At 45.6% G+C, this 22049-nt stretch overlaps 1 protein-coding gene across 1 annotated transcript in view; it reads right to left on the minus strand.

Annotated features, from left to right (window-relative positions):
* The window catches only part of ARFGEF3 (ARFGEF family member 3), a 171886-nt gene that overhangs the window by 44441 nt on the left and 105396 nt on the right, over positions 1–22049 (minus strand). The window contains exons 13-21 of the mRNA XM_036097868.2: positions 13222–13388; positions 12051–12216; positions 10223–10330; positions 9660–9875; positions 9412–9522; positions 7744–7894; positions 6083–6403; positions 3614–3747; positions 1417–1562 (exon numbers count right to left, since the gene is read on the minus strand). Of these exons, the coding sequence (XP_035953761.1) occupies positions 1417–1562; positions 3614–3747; positions 6083–6403; positions 7744–7894; positions 9412–9522; positions 9660–9875; positions 10223–10330; positions 12051–12216; positions 13222–13388 (1520 nt within the window). The remainder of the gene's footprint in view (positions 1–1416; positions 1563–3613; positions 3748–6082; positions 6404–7743; positions 7895–9411; positions 9523–9659; positions 9876–10222; positions 10331–12050; positions 12217–13221; positions 13389–22049) is intronic.

Below are 22049 nucleotides of genomic sequence, written 5' to 3' on the forward strand. Positions count from 1 at the left end.
AGATGAAGAGTACACTAAAGTTGAATTTTTAATAATTTAACCAAAGATCACATACAACTCTAGTTTCACTTTAATATTTCTGAAAAAATTAGAGTTTCTAGTAATTTTTTTTTTTCTTTCTTGTAACATGACAGTTTTCTTGGGTGGTAAAGAACACATGGACTATAAAGACACCAGAACCTAGTCTGGGACCTGCCTATGGTCTCATTTTAGCCACGTTGAATATGATCAGATGTGTTACCTGTCCCTCAAGGAAGTGGGCCAGTTGCCCCAGTGATGATCTAATTGGCTCACATCTTTGTATGCACGCCCTTGAGGAGCCCTCTCTCACACGGACGGCGGGCTTGGATATGTGATCTGCTTTGGACAATGGAATAATACCAAACATTGTATCAGTAGAGAACTGGAAAGTAGCTCTGATTTGGGGTTTGCCCTCTTGCTTTCCTTGGAAATCCTAAGAATGCCACGTGAATGAGCCAGGGCTAGTCTGCTGAAGGGGGAGAGACCATGGGGAGAGGCCCCTGTGTCCAGCCCTCCTAATCAAGGCTGTCACGAACCAGCTGACAAGTGAGGTGCACAAGTGAAGCAAGCTGAGCTCAGCCAAGCCTGGCTCAGCCCAGCTCAGATCTCTGACCCACAGAGTCAGGAGCTAAATAAATGGTTGTTGTTTGATGTTGCCAGATTTTGGGGGTGGTTGATTACAGCATAACAGATAACTGATACACACTGTTTTTCCATGACCAAGTTTGTTATTTTCTACCCCTTTTCTTTACTAGAATGTTCTGTTTAGTGAACTAGTTCCACAAGTCTTTATTTGATGAAGTAGCTCTACCAGATTAACGCTAAAGAAGTAGTAAGAATCATTATCACTGAAAAACAAGGCAACAATTTTCCCATCAATTGAGAAGTAGCCAGTCGTCATGCACTGAAGTGCTTAGTTCATAGGATATAATTTATCACATATACCACTTTGTATGAGAGTGAAAGGGGTCCTGCATTAATTTTGTTGGAAAAACTAGGGCGTATGGTTCGCCTAATTATAGGGTACTTCCCAGAGTACATTTAACTATCAGAAAAGAAGGACTGGCAGGAACAAAAGGCATTGTTATAATCACGTATAAAAGTGAAGCTCCAGCCTCCGGCTGAAAGTAAGGCATAAACAGAAAGCAGGCTGTAGGAGGTACCCAGCCAAGTCATGCAATTGTAAAGAAAGAGGGTCAGGGGGACACCAGGGTGGGACTGCCCTTCTGGGGTGATTCTCTAGACACCACGATGTGCCATCAGTGACCTATGATGTTTGTGCCCAGGTGATGGAAACCTTAGCCTTGCTCTTCGCCCACACGCCGCCCGGAAAGCCCCGTGCTGGCTCTGCTGCAGGAGCTCCCTGAGCTTCGCTTCCTGCTTTCAGGGGCTCACCTCCACCAGGTGTGGGGCCACAAGGCTCCAGCAGCGCATCACATGGAGCAGTGGCCGCGACTTGCTCCGCACGATCCTCAGCATGGCATCCCCGAGGCGGAATAGGTGGAGGGCGCTTTTTCGGTCTTGGGTGGATTTCACCTCTCCTGTAAGAAGGCAAGACCACAAAAGCCATAAAGCCCAAACACAGGAACAGTTTGACCTGTTCAAGCAGAGAGAGAGAGGATGAAAATCAAAGGGGATGAAAAATACTCAGGGTGGTAGGATTAGTCAATGCGGGCCAACTGAGGGAGGAGAGGACCCTGGATTCAAGAGAGACTAGGCGGTTCACTCAACACCTCTCCTATCGGCCACCATATCCCCAGGGACTGCCGCGACAAGCGTGAGCACTGCTCGTGGATAAGGGGGAACGGCATGGTGGTTAAGTAGGAGGGGTGGGGAGTCAGACTGCCTGGGTTCAACTCCTGGCTGCACCGTTCAGTAGCTGGTTATGCTGGACCAGAGATTTCTCTCTCTAAGCTACGTTTCTTGTCGTCAAAGTAGGGATAACGGCCCTTACCTCTTAAAGTTACTTTAAGGATGAAATATGGAGATACAAAGTGGCCTATCACAGGGCTTGGCACATACTAAACACCCCCCACTGTTAGCCATTAATGTTACTGTTGTCACTCACCATCCACTTTGCCAATCCTTAATGGCACTTCTGAAGAGCTTGCCAAGCAGGTCAGGCCCCTTTCTGCTCAATAACATGCTTTTTGAAACTGCTCTGTCTTGCTTCAGTGTAATCCTTGCCTCCTCGGATCTTTTGCTCCTTCTTTGCCCTGTCCCCTTGGTCTTCTCCCTTTTCATCACTTTCTCCTTGCTCATGTCCTGTTTCTCCTATATTGTCTACAAAATGCTGGACATTATCATGCTCTTCCAGTCAGAATGCTCCTTTCTAATTAGTCTTGCCATATCAAATAAACTTCAAAATGACAGTAATAATAATCACTGACATTTACTGGATGTTTATTCTGCATCAAATGCTGTGTTGGTGTGTCTTTAATTACTTTATTTTTTAAATTAAACCTTAAACAAATGTGATTATTGCCATTTCAAAGATTAGAAAACTAAATGCCAGAAAGGTAAACTGACTCACCTAAGACAGTGTAGCTGGTAAATGGTGGAGGCAGCATTTTAACTCCTATCTGACTCATTCCAAAAGCAAATGCCTCCTCCGCCTCCTCCTAGGTCTGCTGCCTCTTCCTGACCCTGCTCCTCGCTTTTTTGTAAGCTGAGAGCTTGCTGATTTCTCCAACCCCAAACACTTTGAAGGTGGCCCCTAGGTCCAGGGATGCTCTAGAAGTCTGATGGGTCTGGGAGGTTGGCTTTATATAGCTAAGGTTTTAAAGTCTATTAAAAACCAGCGGGGAAAGGACGGTGCTTCTCAAATCAGAATCTGCAGTAAGGATCCAAAGGCCAAATATATACACTTAGAACTTCAGGTCCCTAAAGATGGGACCACAAGAGGCTGTACGATCCAACCTGCCAGCACCGTGTGTCCCCAGCACGTAGCTCCGTGGCTCTGCCCAGACCCATCGGGACAGAGGCTCACTGTTTTGGCACGACAACCTTGGCTGCGGATGGACCGCTGTGAGCAGCCTGCCACCCGTCTGGGACCCTTGGGCAGCTCCTTACGATGCGGCTCCCTTCAAGGCCCTCATCAGTGGAGATGGTGACATTGACCTATCATTGGGGATATGCCTCAATAGCAGTTTTTCTAAGAGTAGCAGGAGGCTTCTCCCCATTCCACTCTTCTCTCCCACCAGCCCCGGGTGGAATCAGGAGCCGCTTCTGCAAGCCGCTGAACTGAAAGAAGCAAGAGACGTGGCTCGTGACACGGAGATGGGGTCCCATCCTCACGGGAAGCTACCTGCACCCTGAGCAGCCACATGATTTTCTCTGTCTCAAGGCCGGAGCTTGGCAGAACCAGCCGGCACAGCTCCGGTGGGGACAGGGGCAGCAGTAGCCGCAGCGTTTCCGCTCACACAGTCCCCGGCACGCCTGAAAACTGGTAACAAATCTGCGCTAGACCTTAGCCAGGGTGACCGTGTGGGATGGGGATGTGGATTCAAGTCCTCAGGTAGGCCGCTGCTTTCAGAGATCTGGGCCACCTCCTGCTGATCTGGCGGCGCGGTCTCTTCAGGGAAAGAATTACCTGGCATTGCCAGGGAGTAATCCACTGTATCCGTGACAGAATGGAAGAGCTGGGACTGCGACGCTTTCTTCAGCTGGTAAAGGAACCCTCCTAAAGCCATCAGGTTCAACTTGTCCATAGCATCTTCAAAGAGCCTGCATGAAACAAATAGATTGGTTACTTGGGAACAATTCCGTGAAGTCTTTGTGGTAGAATGATGATGGTAATTTCGTTAACTGTGAGTAATATAAATGTGTAAACACTGTAAAGAAATGCACGTTATACTTCTCTATTATTACTGTGTATAAGTCTGCTCTAACTAGGAGATTTTAATCTAAATGGCACAGATCATTAAAAAAAAAATCCTTGGTTTCCCCATGGCTTAGCTCAGCCATGCTCAGCACTCATGAAATGTTTGGCAAGAAGTTGAAAACTGGCAAAGCATCACCTCCTGAAACTGAGTCACTGGGAATGAAATCCTCAGAATTAGCTTTAGTTTCATAAGCTCTATGATAGAAAAACCCACTAAGTGAATCAAGGCTTTTGCTGGGCTACGATTGATGAGTCTAATGCTGGGCTTGGTCTTGAGAAGGATACAAAACCAAAGTACACCCAAACCTGTAAGCCCCCTGGGGGTGGGGCTAGCTTTATTACTGCCTCTGACTCATACACCCAGCGCCCTGGACATGGTGGGAGCTCAAATATCTGCTAAAAGAACAAATACTCCCTAACATAATGGACCTCACAGGTTCCTTTTGTTTCCTAACTCCATTGGGCACAGACATTTCTAGCAGAAGCAGCTGGGAAGGAAGAGGGGAGCACAGGCAGCAGGGCTTAGAGAAGGATCCGAGGCTCACTGGAATTCAGAAGGTTGGCATCCGACGTGGGTTTCTATGGCCAGCCTTCCGCCACTCTTGGGTCATCTGTTGCCTGCTCTCCAAACCTGTGCTCACACCAGAAGGGCAAGCAGCCCCATGGGCTGTCACATGCTGGGCAAGGAGAGGGTCTCCAACAGAAATTGAATACAGAGTCCCTTTTGACGAGGTTATATGAGATGTACAGGTTTTAAGATGGGAATTAGTGAATTAAGCATTCACAAATGATTGAAACAAAGACTTTTTTCTTGTTCCAATTTTTTTTTAAAGATTTTATTTATTTATTTGAGAGAGAGAGAATGAGAGAGAGCACATGAGAGGGGGGAGGGTCAGAGGGAGAAGCAGACTCCCTGCCGAGCAGGGAGCCCGATGCGGGACTCGATCCAGGGACTCCAGGATCATGACCTGAGCTGAAGGCAGTTGCTTAACCAACTGAGCCACCCAGGCGCCCTTTCTTGTTCCAATTTTAATATCACTTAGTGTCTGGGTCCTTTTAACTATTTCTTCTCTCTTGTTCCTAGTAAAAGAACAGCGATGAACATTATGCCCCACCTGATGCCTGTATACTACTTTCCAGATGCCAAACACTCTCCCAGCCACCTTGTTGGACACACCAGGAAAAGAGATTACTGTACTAAGTTAGTAGATGGAGAAACTGAGTCTCAGCATAACTATTTATACAGACATGACCTTGCAGTTGGTTAGTGTCAAAGCCAGGAAAGAACTCAGGTATTCTGAGCCCCCGTGAGTGGCGTTCCGCTTTCCCACGCCCTGGCTGTCGGCTCCCTGTAGAAACTTCACTGAACCGGGGCTGAGGGCACAATGACCCAGTGTGGACAGCGCAGTGAGGTGAGACTACATGTGACTGGTGACCAACGGCAGTTTCAACATCAGAAAGTGTCACCACTTGGGGTTGGGGTTACTGTTGAGTTTAACCTTAACAATGATTAAAGAATATATCACACTCTTGGGTGTGGGAATACAGATAGTAACTATCATAAAAATAATGGATTTTTGGTGGCGCCTGGGGAGCTCGGATGGTTAAGCGTCTGCCTTCGGTTCAGGTCATGATCCCAGGGTCCCGGGATCGAGTCCCTCATCGGGGGGGGGTCCCTGCTCACCGGGGAGCCTGCTTCTCCCTCTCCCTCTGCCTGCCACTCCCCCTGCTTGTGCTTTCTCTGTCAAATAAATAAAATCTTTTAAAAAAAAATAATGGATTTTTATCACTTATCAAGCTCTGTCCTAAGTGCTTCAAGTGTAGTAATTAATTTAACCTCACAGCCACCCTGTGAGAGGCTGACTTTATGGCCTTACCTGACGTGAGGCAATCAGGGCCCAGGGAGGTGAACCTGCCTCCCTGGGGTCACAGGGTAAGTGCAGAGCGCCAGCCCCAGGGAGCCTGCCTCCAGAGCCTCCGGTCTTAGCCAACAGACAGCAGTTCATTCTAAGTGTGGGGCATGACGGGAGACAGAGGTATGTTTGAAAAAAATAAAAAAGAGGCTTAAATGACTGGCCAACCCCCATCTAGTGGTGCTGGGAGTGATCTGAGACGAGAGACACTGGTGCTCTGCGGGAGCAGTACCCCCGAGGTGTGGGGATCATGGTGCGCGCCTACCTGTCGGCCTGGGTGGACAGCGTGAGCACGGCCTTGGCAGCGCTGCTCCCGGTCATGAGGCTGCCCCCGCGGAAGTCCGAGGCCCGGCCTCTGCTGCCCTCCCTGACCAGCTCTTGGATGGAGAGCGGCTGGATGACGGGGGCCGCGCTCAGGGAGCTCTCTGGCTCTAGGCTCTGCTCTGGCGCCGAGCCCTCACACTCTGGGTCCCCAAGGAGTCCGGAGCCCCCTGACGCCTTCTGGGGCTGGCTGATGGTCAGAGGGGGCTGAGAGGCGCCGTCGCTGAAATGGGTGTGCTCCAGCGTGCCCACGTATTCACAGACCCTAGACACAGGCACAGAGAAGCAGCTGTTAGGCCCGTAGCTCAGCAGGCCGGCTCTGTAAGTCCCACAGTAAGGGAAAGATAACCCAGCCTGCTTTGCAGAACCCCCTGCCCCTCCCATTTCCTTTTTTGTCAGGGCCACCTTTCCCTCTCCCCCTTCACTATCCATAGTATTATTATTATTTTTTGATTTGGACTAGATGACCTGGAAGTGGGGTAAGTATTCCTCAGATTGTCTTCCCCTGTGCTGGGAGAAAGGTGGGTAACAAAAGCTCTGTTCACCCAGTTCCATCCTGTCCAGCTTATTGGCTTATTTAGACTTTGGCTGCCTGAGGGAGTTTTCCCAAGGGGCCCTCTCCCCCTCTCTCTAACCATTTCTTCTCTCTCATTCCTAGTAAAAGAACAGCGATGAACATTATGCCCTGATGAGGACTCAGGAAGCGCTTCTTTATGATCCCAGCCTGAGTGTGCATGTGGCCGGCAGGCCCTCTGGCCACAGTGGGCCCTGTCACAAGGGCTCTGCCCAGCCGTGTGCTGACTGGCCTCGACAGCTCCTACAACTAGTGCTGGGGGCGGGGGTGCCCTGACCACAGCAAACACAGAGAAGTATCACAAGGTAGGGTATAACTGCCAACTTCCAAACTGCTTGTGCCCAACAGACCCTGGGACTAAGATGGTTCGTAAGAGGCCCAGTGTCCCCGAAGAAGTCCAGCTGGTCCAGTAAAGACCGTCCCAGATAACCTGCTCTTGTGTTCTATAAGCAGGCAATTTTTTGATTCCCTATAAAATGCTCTGGTGCAATTTAAGTCATTTTCTTTTTCCTGTTTTGCCTGTGAGAACAATGAGGACCAGCAGCACACCAGCCTCCACGTTAAAACCCACTTTGCTCCAGGCTGATTCATACTGGCTCTCTCGCCTACTCCTCCCAAGATAGGTTTTTCAATCTTTGAATGATCTGCATGCCTCTTTCTTTGAAACCCAACAGACACTTAGAGCTGTATTTGCTTCGAGGGCATCAAACTAAACCCAGATCTGGCTGGTGCTCTGGGTGGGATCCAGGTGCCTGAGCCCTGCCCCTGACCGCCCCACTCTGCTCTTCCAGAACTGAGCTTGGTGCAAGGCATCGGGCGGGTGCTGAGGAGGTGGCGAGGAAATAGCCTGGCCCCTGCCCCATGCCTGCACTGTGGGCGCTGCTTCTCTGTCCCAGGTCCGCCCAAAGCCAATGCCCAGAAGACATGCTTTTTGTCTCAGTCGTGTGAGGACTGGGGAGCTATCCCTGCTTCTGTCCTACAGGTGCTGTGAACTCGGTAACTGATCGGGGTTGGGGGCTCTTGTCACACACCTGAACACGTGCGGCCAGCAGTCTGGGTTGTGGCTTCCCATCTCCAGGCCTACGCTGAGGATGGCATCCATGCACAAGACGTGGGCGGTGTGCAGCCAGACCCCCTGCAGCTTCCCGATCTGCTCCAGTTTCTGCTCCACTTTCAGTTTCACTGTGCCAGAAAGACATTCATTAACGTAATGGTCCAAGAAGGAGCCAGAAAGGGAGACAGAAAGGATGAAAAGGAGAGAATGGGCTGCTGTGCAAGAGCAAAAAGGAAACAGCAGATGTCACTCGATGTCACTGGCAGCAAGCTCCTCAATAGCAGGTCCCTGGGGTTCAGCGTGTAAGCTACCCAGCCCTCGGGCCCCATGGACACTGGTGAGCCCAGCTCGGCAGCTTCACAAGTTGGGTGGATCCTCGGCTGGTGGGTGCAGTTCTTCCAGACCCACCTGTGGGTTCTAAGTCAGTGACAGCAGTGAGGATGGGCTTCGTGTGCCAACCCCAGCTAAAGCTGTTTGTGCCCGAGCCCTTCCCCCACCTGTGTGCTCACACTGATAAGACAGAATTCCTGGCAATCTGTGAGTTCTCTGAGGTTTATTTAATGTCATATGTTCATGATGATGATCATCTAAAACATATGTATGTATTCCCTAAGCACATGATGACTGCTTTATAACTGGAAATCATCAGATCGTTGCACTCCCTGAGTTTACGTTTAGATTTGTGATCTTCAAATAATACTTTTTAAATTATAGATGACTAATGAGAAAGGATGCAGAGGGTAACTTAATATTTTCAATTATGCAAAATGCCAAGGGAAGGCCAAATGACAACATCCTCCATGAATAAAGGTGTCAAGTCATTGGAAGATGGGTCTGGTGGGATAAGTGAATGATGGTCCAGAACCTAGAAACACAGCACGCTCACTTCAGAGGAAGCCAAACCATATTCCTGTTGTAAGAGGCAAGCTGAGTTTTAGCAAAGCATCATTTGTCTCATGGATGTGATACTGATTTTATTTTTTACTTGAACACCAATTCTGGTTTTATAATTTCTTAAGAACTTTAAATGTAGGGATTTTTATGTAATTTATGGTTGTGCATATTAAGTATATATACTAGATAATCATCCCCTTCATTGGCTAACTGATTTTCACAAGTTAAAAACCACCTCTTTCCAGAGTTCACAAAGCTCAGGTTTTTCTCTTACAAGAACAAAGTTTTTCTGAAGCTTCTCTCAGGGATTTCCTCCATTTGATTTCCCTCTTCAGAAAACTGGCTATTCTGGCCTTTTCCCACTATCACCTGAGGGGTCTTCAGATGTGTACTCTGTGAAGTGCCAAAGCAAGTGGCCGGATGAAGACAGAAGTATGAATAGCTTAGCCAGGTGGGCCTCTGGGGTCCCGCAGGACTCCTGTTAGCAGCCGAGAGCACTTTCCTTTAGTCACCGGGGGCCAGGATGTCTCTCATCTCCAGAGGGATGTACGGGAGGCGCTCTGCAGGGCCAGCCGTGTAAAAGAGAGCCACGCCTGGGATCCAGACTGTGATCCAGCCTGGGACTGTGCGATCAGCGGTAAATCTATGTTGTGCCTCACACAGGGACCGGGGATGGGTGTCTGCTCACGTGTGCGGGTGTGTGCAGACGGCACATAGGGCGCCAGGTGGATTCTGGCCCTTCAGCTGTTACCTTGGGCTATGGCATCACTGGGCTCTTGGACTTCCTTCTCCTCTTTTTCTTCCTGGACACAGGAGGCCGCCGCCATCTGGGCAAGGGCTGAGGCGCAGTTAGCCGCAACTCCTTTAGAGACAACAAACAATCACCCCTCACTGACTCTATTCTCTAACCATTTACCAAGCAGGGCCCTTCCAGAAGACTTGTTTCCCACTAGGGACTCCCCTCAGGCCACGGGTCAAGGGACGTCACTCCCCCAGTACCTAGAGCACAGCTCAGCCTCGCCGCTTTCCGCAGCCCATCGAGGCTCATGCAGATGGCGTCACGTTCCTTTTGGTTCTGCTCTTTGATGCCTTCAGCTCCCAGAATGAAGGCCAACCCTTTGGAGCTTCCCGCCATTCGGCCAGTCAGCGGGGTTGATAAAGTATCGATCAGGTTCTTCCAGCAGCCTACCAGAATATAGCGAGCAAATGCCACACCTAGAACATGAAGGGGCATGCATCACTTTCCGGAGGCAGAAACAACCCGGCAGAGAATGGCATGCGATCTTCTGACCATCCAAGTAGCAACACGGAGTTGTAAGCAATTCTACTACCAGAAATGTAATTTAATGGATGTTGGATTGCATTTTACTTTGTGTGTATAAATGATGAATGTTGCATCATCAGCTGGATGTTGTGAAGTGACTTCCATCAGGCACTCTTTTTCTGACAGGACAAGATGGTAATTCATTTACGTCAGCACAGAAAGCTGTCACTTAATGACTTAATTGCTGGTAACATATGTGATGTATGTATATTCATAAACTCAAGACCCAAGTCATTACCTGCCACTGTGGAGTCATCAATTCTCCTGCCCTGGGTGAAAGGAGACTCGGTAGAAGCTGAGGCCATCAGCTGGCCCCCAATCGCACTGCTCTCTAAGCCATCAATGTCTGTCAAGGAAAAAGACAAGGTTTTCCCTGATTAGAACACTCCAGTCAAAAACAAATGGCCACCACGATACTCATTTTTTCCCGTACAAACAGCCACTGGACCTATTACGTAGCAAGAACATAACAATCTTTTATCAGAATGCTAAATTTTTGTTTTATTCTTTTTTTTTAAAGGATTTTTTATTTGACAGAGAGAGAGAGAGAGAGTACAAGCAGGGGGAGCAGCAGGCAGAGGGAGAGGGAGAAGCAGGCTCCCCACCCAGCAGGGAGCCCAATGCGGGGCTCGATCCCAGGACCCTGGGATCATGACCTGAGCCGAAGGCAGATGTTTAACTGTCTGAGCCACCCAGGAGCCCCTTGTTTTATTCTTATAGTCCAGTTTTCTTTCATTGCTAGAACATTCTTCTGTTAGATTTCAAATGGATGTGAAAGTTGTCATAATTAATCAAATAAAAATTGGTCACCTGTCCAGTGATCCTGATCCCTATAGTTAGGGACCTTGGCCTTGTTTCTCCCAGTTGCATCCTAGTTCTAGAACCAAGACTACAAATGCCAGCCAATGACCAATGCTGTGAACAGACCTCACTATGTGTCTTGACTCCCTGCCTGATTCCCAAAGAGCACCTCAGCCCAAGTCCCTCATTGTTGGGTTCTACCTGCCAGTAGTCTACTCTGCCACCTTTGTAAGAGCCCCCCAGTACTGGCCGTAGGTAACATAACACAGCCTTTGGACAACAGATTCTGCCTCTTCCCTGGACTGTCCTGGCCTGCCCTGGCCCGGTTGTGGTCCTGCCCACGTGCCCTGCTTGGTGCAGAGCCGTGCTGAGCTGGATGTGGACACATGGAAGGACAGCGAGGGCAGGGGAGGTATCTGGCCAAGGGCTATTCCATACATATCCTGTCAGCTGGGGCCATGAGACCATAACTTGGATTAGAAACCAGTCTGGGAACTCAGATCAAACAGAAGACGAGCCTGGATCTAATACATGAAGCCTACTGATGGCCAAGGTCTTGAGCACTCCCTGGTCTACCTGACACTGTAGTTAAGCCATGAGAAGCCATGAATGACTGCTTTCTCTCTCTCTCTCTCTCTCTCATACACACACCAAAAACAAGAACAAGAACAAAAAAACCCTGCTTCATGACCATACCCCATAGAGCTCTCTATGCTCTCATGTAAAATTTCTAATAAACAGGATTTTAAAAACTGGACACTGAAGACAAAGATGCTGGGCAACCTCTTGGCATTATTTCAAATTCTTGTATAGCCGGGAAGGGAAGAGAGGACCTCTGATGAGGATAGGAGATGGGAAGGAAGCCAAGTTTAAAATCAAGCATTTTACATTTCTGGCAAATTCAGGAGCACTAAATGATATAGGGTTATCTATTAGCACATGAGAGTTTCCAGGAATAATTCTGGGCTCTATGCCCAGAAAGTACTTCATATTCCTAGGAGAGGCCTGTAGTTTTACCCTGACAGACACAGGTGCTAAGTAGTCCTTATCTAATGGGGCACAGTGAGCCCTCCAGGGTCCCACGTGAAAAACAGACATAACATTCCTATGAGGTGGATTCATGACACTTCCCTGGAACTGTTACCAATTGCCAGGGAGGCTCTCCGGGTGTTGTCTCAAGGCTGGCTTCTCTGAAAGGGGCTTTGGAGTGTCCCCCCCCGCCACGCCGCCCCGAGTGCCACGGAGCTGTGTGACAAGCCACTGACCGGTCAGCATGGTGATGAGGGGCAGGCTGTTATCCTCCGGGCTGCCCCAGTAGCCAGCTTCTCCGAGCATGTTTCTGTCGAGCACCTGATGGTAGAGCTCCTCAATCCAGGCCTGGGAGAACACCATCAGCACCCCACTGGTCTGGACCTGCTTCATGAACTCTTTCTACGGAGAGGATCACATGAGAAGGTGACCAGATAGGATCCCCTGCAAATGAACACGTTCCTCTGCTGCCCCTTCCCTTCATGGATCCCCTACCTAAGTCAAGGCTTCCAAGAAAAATAAAACCTTATTGATCGGGGGCGCGGGGCGGGGGGTGGTTAAGGGAAGGGGGAACCAAGACGGAGAAGTCCTAAACTTTATGAAGTTCCTTTTACTTTTGCTATCTTTTTAAGAATCTCTGTAGAAGGATTAGGAATACTTCCCTCTCTGATGTGTGTGGGCGGGATAGAAACGGTGCAGAAATATGAACAGAAGAGCTCCCTCTCGCTGCCCCAAGAGCAGCAGAGATAGAATGTGTTCCCTGAAAAAGCCTACGTGGCTCGAGAGCTACTTGATTCCCAATTGCCCTTGGGAATTTATAATTTATCAGGCAAACAAACGATTGCTGATGCCCTCGTGCAGCTCCACGGACTGAGGCTCACGAGCTGATACTAGGGGAGAGCGTGGAGCGACCACAGCATAATCACCATCATCCTCATTCTGCAGCTTATACGAAGTGCCCTGTTACTGACAACTAACTGGTAAGCTTGGCTGTGGGTTACGAGTAGATCGGAGTACATTCTGGAAGACAATGAAGAGTGTAAAGCAGGCCTTGATTTTCAGTAAAGGGGACCACTCCCTGCCCATCTTCTGATGTTTGAACATTCTGATCACCTGTTTTGTACTGTGGCTCACACACGTGTGTTTAACGATGCCACTGGGTGACAATACTAGGCCACTGGCAGGCACTGGGTCCTGACCTCTCTGCAGCAAGGTGGGCAGCTAGCTGTGTGGCCCATTGCACTAGGTAAACTGCCTCGTGTCCCCGTCCACCCTCCACGGCCCCGCCGACGTCACCCACTCCACACTAGTGGGGAATAGAGCATGCTGAGCTGTCCGTCCCAGGACACTGGTGTGCGGCTCTCCAGCCACCTGTCCTTGGAGGGTCGAACAGGACCACAGGCTCACCATCACGCCTGGGGCCAGGGCGGGCCGCTTGCGGTAGTAGTCGCCGTGGGAGAGCTTCAGGTTGAGCAGCAGGGCGCAGTGCGCTGCCGTGTACAGGCTGTCCGCGTTCATCAGCATCTGCAAGCTGAGGCTGCCGCTCCCATCGAATCCGGGGGAGTGCATCATGCCTGCGGGAGAGAGTCAAGACTCCTCTGCGGTTGCACACAAGGCGCCCAGCAAGACTGGCTTACGGAGAGCCCTGACCCGATCCTCGTGACGGGAACATGCATCTTGTAGGACACTCCCGTAAAGCACCTACAGCCAGCAAGGAGTATTATGAGGGTCCCACACATGCCCTAGCCTGGTGGGGAGGAGCAGGCACTCTGGAGTGAATCTCCCTGGGCAAATCTGGATGAGCTACTCACCAGCTACTTTGCTAAAATCACTCAGACGCCCTAAGTCTCAGCTTCTTCACCGCTACATAGGCAGAATAACCAACTGTGTCCATCTCCTGCTCAAAGTCTCCGACGACTTCCCATCACAATATAATAAAACCTGGACTTCCCCTCCTCTCTCTTTCTCACTCCCCACAGCCACCTGGATCTGTGTGCTCCTTAGACCACACCAAGACTGAGCTTGCCTCAGGGCCTTTGCATTTTTCCTTACCAGTCCCCAGAATGATCTCTCAAGATCTCTGGAGGAGGTGCTCCCTTCTTTCAGGTTTCTGCTCAAGCATCAGCTTTACAGAGGCCTTCCCTTTCAACTCCATCTCAGACAGCATCCCACCACCACCACCCCTGCAATATTCCTCCTGCTCACCCTGCATTGTCTGCATTGCCTCAATATCATTTATTCTACCCAGCATTGTATTAACATCTATTTATTGTCTGCTGTCACTGCTATTATCTACTATTATGTAAGATCTATGAGAGGGCGAGACTTTCTTAGTTTTGTTCCCTACAGAATCCCCAGTGCCTACAACAGTGCTTGGCATACAGGAGACCCTTAAAAAGCAGTTGCTAAGAATGAATGAACACGTTTGTTGTGAGAACTAGATGTGATAACGCATGTAAGATGCTTAGTTCAGTAACCCATAAGTACATACTCTCAAAAAAGTAATAATGTTCCTCAAAAAGCAAAGCAGAATTCCCATATGACCCAGTAATTACGCTCTTAGGTATACAGTATGCCCCAAAGAATTAAAAGCAGGGATTTAAGCAGATCCTTGTATGCCAATTTCACTGCAGCGTTATTCACAATTGCCAAACATGGAGACACCTGAAGTGTCCATCAGACACGAGTGTATCGACAGAGTACGGTACACACATACCACGGAGTTCTGATCCGTGTTACACCATGGATGAACCCTGCGAACATGCGGAGTGAAATAAGCCAGGCATAAAATGACAAATATTGTATGATCCACGTAGATGAGGTACAGGCAAGAACAGGCAAATGTACAGAGACAGGAAGTAGATGAGAAGTTACCAGGGGCTGGCGGAGAAGGCTTTCTCTTGGGGATGATGAATACAATTTCTAAAGTAGTGGTGACGGCTGTACAACATTGTGGATGTAGGGAGTGCCACCGAATTGTACACATAAAAATGGTAAAAGTGGCAATTTTCAAGTTATATATTTTTTTATCCCAATTAAAACAACTAATAATGTAATATATCAAAACCACTGAATTGCACACTCTAAATGGGTGAATTGTATGGTATGTGAATTTTATCTCAATAAATTTTATTTCAATAAATCTCTTAAATGAGGAAACAGAGTTTCAAAAATATATATAAAGGAATAGCTACTGGTTCTTCCCTCATTATTTTTCTGAACATCATTTTAAGCTTAATAAAGTTTTCATTTTGAAGGGCTCCATGTGCTTTATATAAATTAACTGAAGGAAAACAAACAAACAACTATATCTCATTGATGGGCTTTAAAGATGGGCTCGTTCAGCCAGAGAGGATTAGTGCCTTGTTCAAACTTTTCACAGACAATGTGGGGAGGCAAACATTTCTCAGGTTGGCATCTCTTCATCTGGTCCTACGTCAGCCTCAGTGCTCCACTTGGTCCTACACATACTCTGATGCTAAATTTAGAAGTGTGGCTGAAACACACCATCCGAAGGAGACGCACGCAAACGACACATGTCCATATAATCTTCATATGCTTAAAATTATCCTTTGATCAAAAATGTACCTCTTCTATGAAATGCAAGAGTTTTCAAAACTAACAAATACATTGGAAATACAAATTTGTAACTGGAATGATTACTTATATTCCTGTGGATTTCTTAATGAATATGCTAGCAAGAGGATATGGGCCAGAAGAAGCTTTTGAAGCTGAAAAATCTTCAAGACTTTTGCTATATTTGAGAATGGTATAAACATTCTTTAGTGGGAGTTAAGTATGTATGTTATTCCAAGAAAACCACTTTACTCAGTCAAATGTTAGGCATTTCCCCTGCCTTCCTTTAAGAACTTTGCTGCTGTTATGAGAGATTTTTTACTGAAGGCACTTTGTGATCATAGGCAGAGGTGCATTTATAAAAGGAAGGTCAAGAGTGGTATTTAAAAATGACATCCTTGGGGCACCTGGGTGGCTCAGTTGGTTAGGCAGCTGGCTCTTGGTTTCTGCTCAGATCATAATCTTGGGGTCCTGGGATTGGGCCTGTGTCAGGCTCCATGCTCAACAGGGAGTCTGTTTGAGGATTCTCTCTCTCCCTCTCCCTTTGCCTCTATCCCCTACACACAAGCTCTTTCTCTAAAATAAATAAATAAATCTTTAAAAAGATGACATCCTTGGTCAGGACATGGGCAGTGTGTTTCTGCCGTGATGGTCCAGAGGAACACTCCACACTCTTAAGGTCCTGGTGGGGTTGGTTCCAGTCTCTGGAGGAGATAAAGGATACATGATGGGTCTCCTTCCATGGTAAATAGAAAGCAGGATTCAGCACATTAGGTATTTAACTACCCAGGATCAGAGATGAAAAGAATATTTGAGTCTATGAACCAAGAAAACAGTACTTGCAAATGGCTTTGATCTCAGGAATCAGCAATAATTTCTTCTAAATTTTAAAACCAACTACTATTTACCTTGGAATATGTTTTGGAAAACTGAGTACATACTCAGATGCTGCAAAGGAAGAAGCCCTGATGTGTCTGCTCACACAGAGACTAGCAGAGGTGTGACAATGTCCCAGAAGGACCAGTGGATATGTGGAGTTCTGAAATGATTTGTCAGACTTGTTAGGAACAATCTGGTACTGCCCCCCCACCCCCCCGCCCCAAGGCAGGCTAATTTCTTACATTACAAGGAGCTGGCAAATTTGAGAATTAAACAAAAGGATGAACAATGAATCATGGAACACTACATCAAAAACTAATGATGTAATGTATGGTGATTAACATAACATAATAATAATAAAAAAAGAAAACAAGAAAATCATAAGGAAGAGAAAATTAAAACAAAACAAAACACAAAAGAATGTATAATCTATCAACTTAAGGAAGACACTCATTTTCTTGCCATACCAGATAGAGTTCACTGGTGATGTTAATAATGGAAAAATACAATAGCTATAATTAAGTGCTTTCTAATTTTTAGAACCAATCTCTTCTCATACTTTATTTCATTTGACATATAAAGTCTATATCGATTGCCTTCCTTTATTTTACCAGTAAGGAAAGTGCCTCAGAAATATTAAAGTAATTTGCCTAAAGTTATATAGCTAGAAATTGGCAAAGGTTTTTTGGGCCCAAACCCCAGGCTTTTTGAACAATGCCATGCTGTACTTGTTTCTAATGTCGTGAAAAGATTGTACTCTATCATGTCCCTCTCAAACAGATACTCTATTTTAAATTCATCCTCTGATTGGGTTCATTGAAGTGTTATAAATTTGGAGTGACAAACTACAGGAGCTCTGACCTTTAACATATTCTATTTTTTCCAGTGTTCTGTGACTAAAGTTCATTCTCTCCCTCTATAATTAAGATGTTCTTTACTGTCAGGAACAGATGGATGGGTCATTTGCTTGATTGGCTACCACTGAAAGACTGGATACAAGATTAGCATAAGTGACCTTGAAACATCTCCTCCATGTCTTAATTTAATGTGTCTTTTAAAGTAAACATTAAATACTTATGTCATTTAACAGTACTAAAAAATATAAAAAATAAGGGTAATTAGTCCCTGCTTCTCCCAAGCCCCAATGATAACCATCCCAGCAGACTTACTTCCTTGTACATATTGTGTGGAAATATAATCACAAATGAGATCATACTACATACATTGTACTATGACTTGGTGTTTTCTTAGCAATATATGTTAGATATCTCTTTTTATTTTTTTAGAGAGAGTGTGTGTGCAAGTGGTGGGGGGGGGAGAGGGGGAGAGAGAGAGAATCTTAAGCAGGCTCCATGCTCTGTGTGGCACCTGATGCAGGTCTTGATCTCATGATCCTGAGATCATGACCTGAGCTGAAATCAAAAGTCAGATGCTTAACCAACTGACCCACCCAGGTGCCCTTAGATATCTATTGATATTAGCACTTACAGATCTATATATCATTCTTTTCAAATAACTATGCATATACCACTGCATGGTTGGAGTGTGATTTATTTAACTACTGCTCTCTTGGTAGACATTTATGTAGTCTCAATTATGATAAAAAGCTGAAATGATGAAATGACTTTTAGCACTTATGCAAGTGTATCTGTGGGATAAATTCCTTAAAGCAGACTAAAGACATATATAAAGTTTGACAGATACAGCCCAGATCTATCTTCCAAACAGTTTTATACCAATTTTTCTTCCTACCAATGGTGCATAAGAACACTGTTGTACCCACTCAGCAATACTGGGCATTATTGACTTTCTAAACCTTTGTAATAATAGTATATGATTTTTGGTTGCATTTCTATATACTAATAACAAAGTCGCAGAAAGAGAAATTAAGAAAACAATTCCCATTTATAATTGCCCACAAAAGAATGAAATACCCTGCAATAAACTTAACCAAGGAAGTAAAAGACCTATACTCTGAAAACTATGCAACATGGATAAAAGAAACTGAAGATGACACAAATAAATGGAAAGATACCCTGGATGGATTGGAAGCACTCATATTGATAAAATGTCCACGCTACCAAAGCACTCTACAGATTCAATGCAATCTCTATCAAAATACAATAGCATTTTTCACAGAACTAGAAGAATCCTATAATTTGCATGGAACCGCAAAAGAACCTCAAATGGCCAAAGCAATCTTCAGAAAGGCATCACAATCCCAGATTTCAAGAATTTACTACAAAGCTGTAGTAACCAAAACAGTATGGTACTGGCACATAAATAGACATATAGATCAATAGCACAGAACAGAGATCCCAGAAATAGACCCATGCTTACATAGTCTATTAATATACAAGAGAAGAGGCTCTAAGAATATACAATGGGGAAAAGATAGTTTCTTCAGTAAATGATGCTGGGAAAACTAGACAGCTACATTCAGAATAAAATTGGATCACTTTCTTACACTAACTCCAATTGGATTAAGGACCTAAATGTGAGACATGAAACCATAAAACTCCCAGAAGAAAAACAGGCAGTAATTTCTTTGACATTGGTCTTAGCAACATTTTTTTAAATATGTCTCCTCAGGCAAGGGAAACAAAAGCGAAAATAAACTATTGGGACTACAACAAAATAAAAAGCTTTTTACACAGCAACGGAAACCATCAACAAAACAAAAAGGCAACCTACTGAATAAGAGAAGATATTTGTGAATGACATATCCAATAAGGGGTGGAAATCCAAAATATATGAAGACCTTATACAACTCGACACCAAAAAACCAAATAATCTGATTAAAAAACGGGCAGAGGACCTGAATACACATTTTCCCACAGAACACGTACAGATGGCAAACAGACACACAAAAAGATGCTCCACATCGTTAGTCATCAGGGAAGTGCAAACTAAAACCACTATGATATATCATCTTACGCTGTCAGAGTGGCTAGAATCAAAAAGACAAGAAGTAACAAGTGTTGGTGAGGATGTGGAGAAAAAGGAACCCTCATGCACTGTTGGTGGGAATGTAAATTGGTACAGCTGCTGTGGGAAACAGTATGGAGGTCCCTTAAAAAATAAAAAATAGAAATATCCTACGATCTAGTAATTCCACTACTGAGTATTTACTCAAAGAAAATGACAGGGGTGAAAAATATGCACCTCTATGTTTATCATAGCATTATTTATAATAACCAAGTATGGAAGCAACCCAAGTGTCCATCCATAGATGAATGGGTAAAGAAGATGTGGTGTGTGTGTGTGTATGTAAATATACATACACACACATAATGGAATATGATTCAGCCATTAGAAAAATGAGATCCTGTCATTTGCAACAATATGGATGGACCTCGGGGGTATTATGCTAAGTGAAATACGTCAGACAGAGAAAGACAAACACCGTATGATTTCACTTACGTGTGGAATCTAAAATGCAAAACAAATAAACAAAAAGCAGAAACAGACTTGTAAGTACAGAGAACAAACTGACGGTTGCCAGAGGGGAAGGGTAGGGGGTAAGAAAAATGGGTGAAGGGGAATGGGAGATAACAGGCTTCCAGTTATGGAATGAATAAGTCATGGGAATAAAAGGTACAGCACAGGGAATATGGTCAATGGTATTGTAGTAGTGTTGTGTGGAGACAGAGGGCAGCCACACCGGTGAGGAGCACAGGATAATGTACAGACCTGTCCCATCACTATGCTGTACACCTGAAATTGCTGTAACATCGTGTGTCAACTATACTTCAACTAAAACAAAACGATTACACTATTTTACTTGGTAATATATTTCTTTAATTAAGTCTATGGTTCTAATTTTTAAATAACATTACTGTTCTATTTTCTGATGATAGAAGTCATAAGAAAAAATTTCTAAGGGGTTTGGAAAAAGGTACAAAGAAGAAAATGAAAATAATCTGTAATTATATCATCCTGAGGTAAGTATTAACATATGAAGTTAATTTTGAATCCTTTTAAAAATTACATTATGACCATTAACCGTATCATTAAATATCACTTGAAAACATAATTTTAAATAGCTACATAGTGTCATAAATGGATTTAGTATAACTCATTTAACTTTCCCCTTATTTTGGGGCATTTAGGTTATTTCTAATATTTCTGCTTTCATATACATTTTGATATAGAAATCTCTGTTTGAGTTTCTGCTCCCTTTGTATAAATTCCTGAGGTTCTCTCAGGAACCAATGGGATGACGGGCTTCCACGGGTGTGTATCTGTCAGGACTTGGAAAACTGTCCCACCTTTGCTGGGCTACAGTCTGTGACTGTTTTTTTAATCACGGCCAATCAACTCCAGAGCATTTTGTGTTCTTGAACAGAGCCCCCGATTTGCCCATCCATTCATCACCCCTCCATCCGCCCGCCTCCCACCCAGCAGGCACAGGGTGGTACTAGGAACAGGTCTCTGGAGCCAGACTGTGTAGGTTTGTACCCTGGCATCGCCACTTTGTAGCTGTGCACCTTGTTTGACTTACTTGACCTCTCTGTGCCTCAGTTTTCTCACCTATAAAATGAGAATAATAACACTACCTACGCTATGGGGTTATTATGAGTATTAAATGAATTAATATAGGTAAAACCCTTAGTCAATGCAGGGCACTTAGGAAGTGCTATGTTTGTGTTAGTTATTATTATCCTTGCAGATACATATAAATGCTGAAAAATGACTCCAAGGAAAGACACCAAGATATTTCAGAGGCAATCTCTGGGTGGTGTATAATTATGGGGTTTTTTTTTTGTCTTTATATTATTATATTCTCCAAATTTCATATTCCACAAATGCTAGGGTATTGGAGGAGGGTTTTGTGAGACTACTTATTCCCTAACCCTGCTTCAATACTCCTCTTCCTCCCTTTATTAAAGCAAACGAACAACTCCACCAGCAGCAGTCATCTTGGTAAATGAGGAAACCTGAGGATGAAAATCCCACGTTAACAACGGTAGGGCAGGAAGACAGGAAAGTCATCACAGAGCGCTGGACAGCCTACCTCAGATGTAATTTAGGGGAAAGAAACTGAATCTTCAACACTTGAGTTTTCCACCAAAGGCAAACAAACCTTATCCTAATTGGTAGAGGCAGGGTAACACACTGACTTATTTATTTGAGGTTTTCTTTTTGTATTTAGCCTTTTGTATTCCACAAAGATATCCAGTTAAATTTGTATTACCATCTTCTGGAATGTTTAAATCCCAGGGCGAAAAACTGAAGCTGGCAAGCTCATACTTGCCTTCCTGGTTTTGTATCCACAAAGCCAGAGCCCCTTCCAGAGACTGTGGCCCATTCCCAGAAGGCAATGAGAGGAGAGAGGAAGCAGCGAGGCAGAGAAGGGAGAGTCCTGAATGGGCGGGGGTTGAGGTCTGTGGCTTCCTGCTGCCTGGCAGTGTGGGGGGCGTTGGTGAGGTCTCAGAGGAGAACATATGGTGGTGGCTAGGGGCTCCCAGCCTTGCCAGAGCAGTCCAGGTGCCATGTTGACAGAGGGGTAGCAAAATCACAGGACATCAGGGAGGCTGTGAAGTGCACAGTGGGAGCTCCCTGGCCATGGGAGAGGTGAGAGGCCTCCCTGTCCAGATCCCACATAAGCTCCAGCTTCTGGTTTTCCCCTGGAATGGGGACCTGAGGGCAAGCATCAAATGTGTGGCCGGCCAGGCTGGCTGGGGGTCTAGAGTCAGGTTTGTTTTAATTCAAAGAAATAGATATTTCTTGCATAACTGAGATTCATACTTGCTGTGTTATCTTTTATGAAATTTGGT

Source organism: Halichoerus grypus, chromosome 9 (assembly GCF_964656455.1).
Source record: "Halichoerus grypus chromosome 9, mHalGry1.hap1.1, whole genome shotgun sequence".
NCBI lineage: Eukaryota > Metazoa > Chordata > Mammalia > Carnivora > Phocidae > Halichoerus > Halichoerus grypus.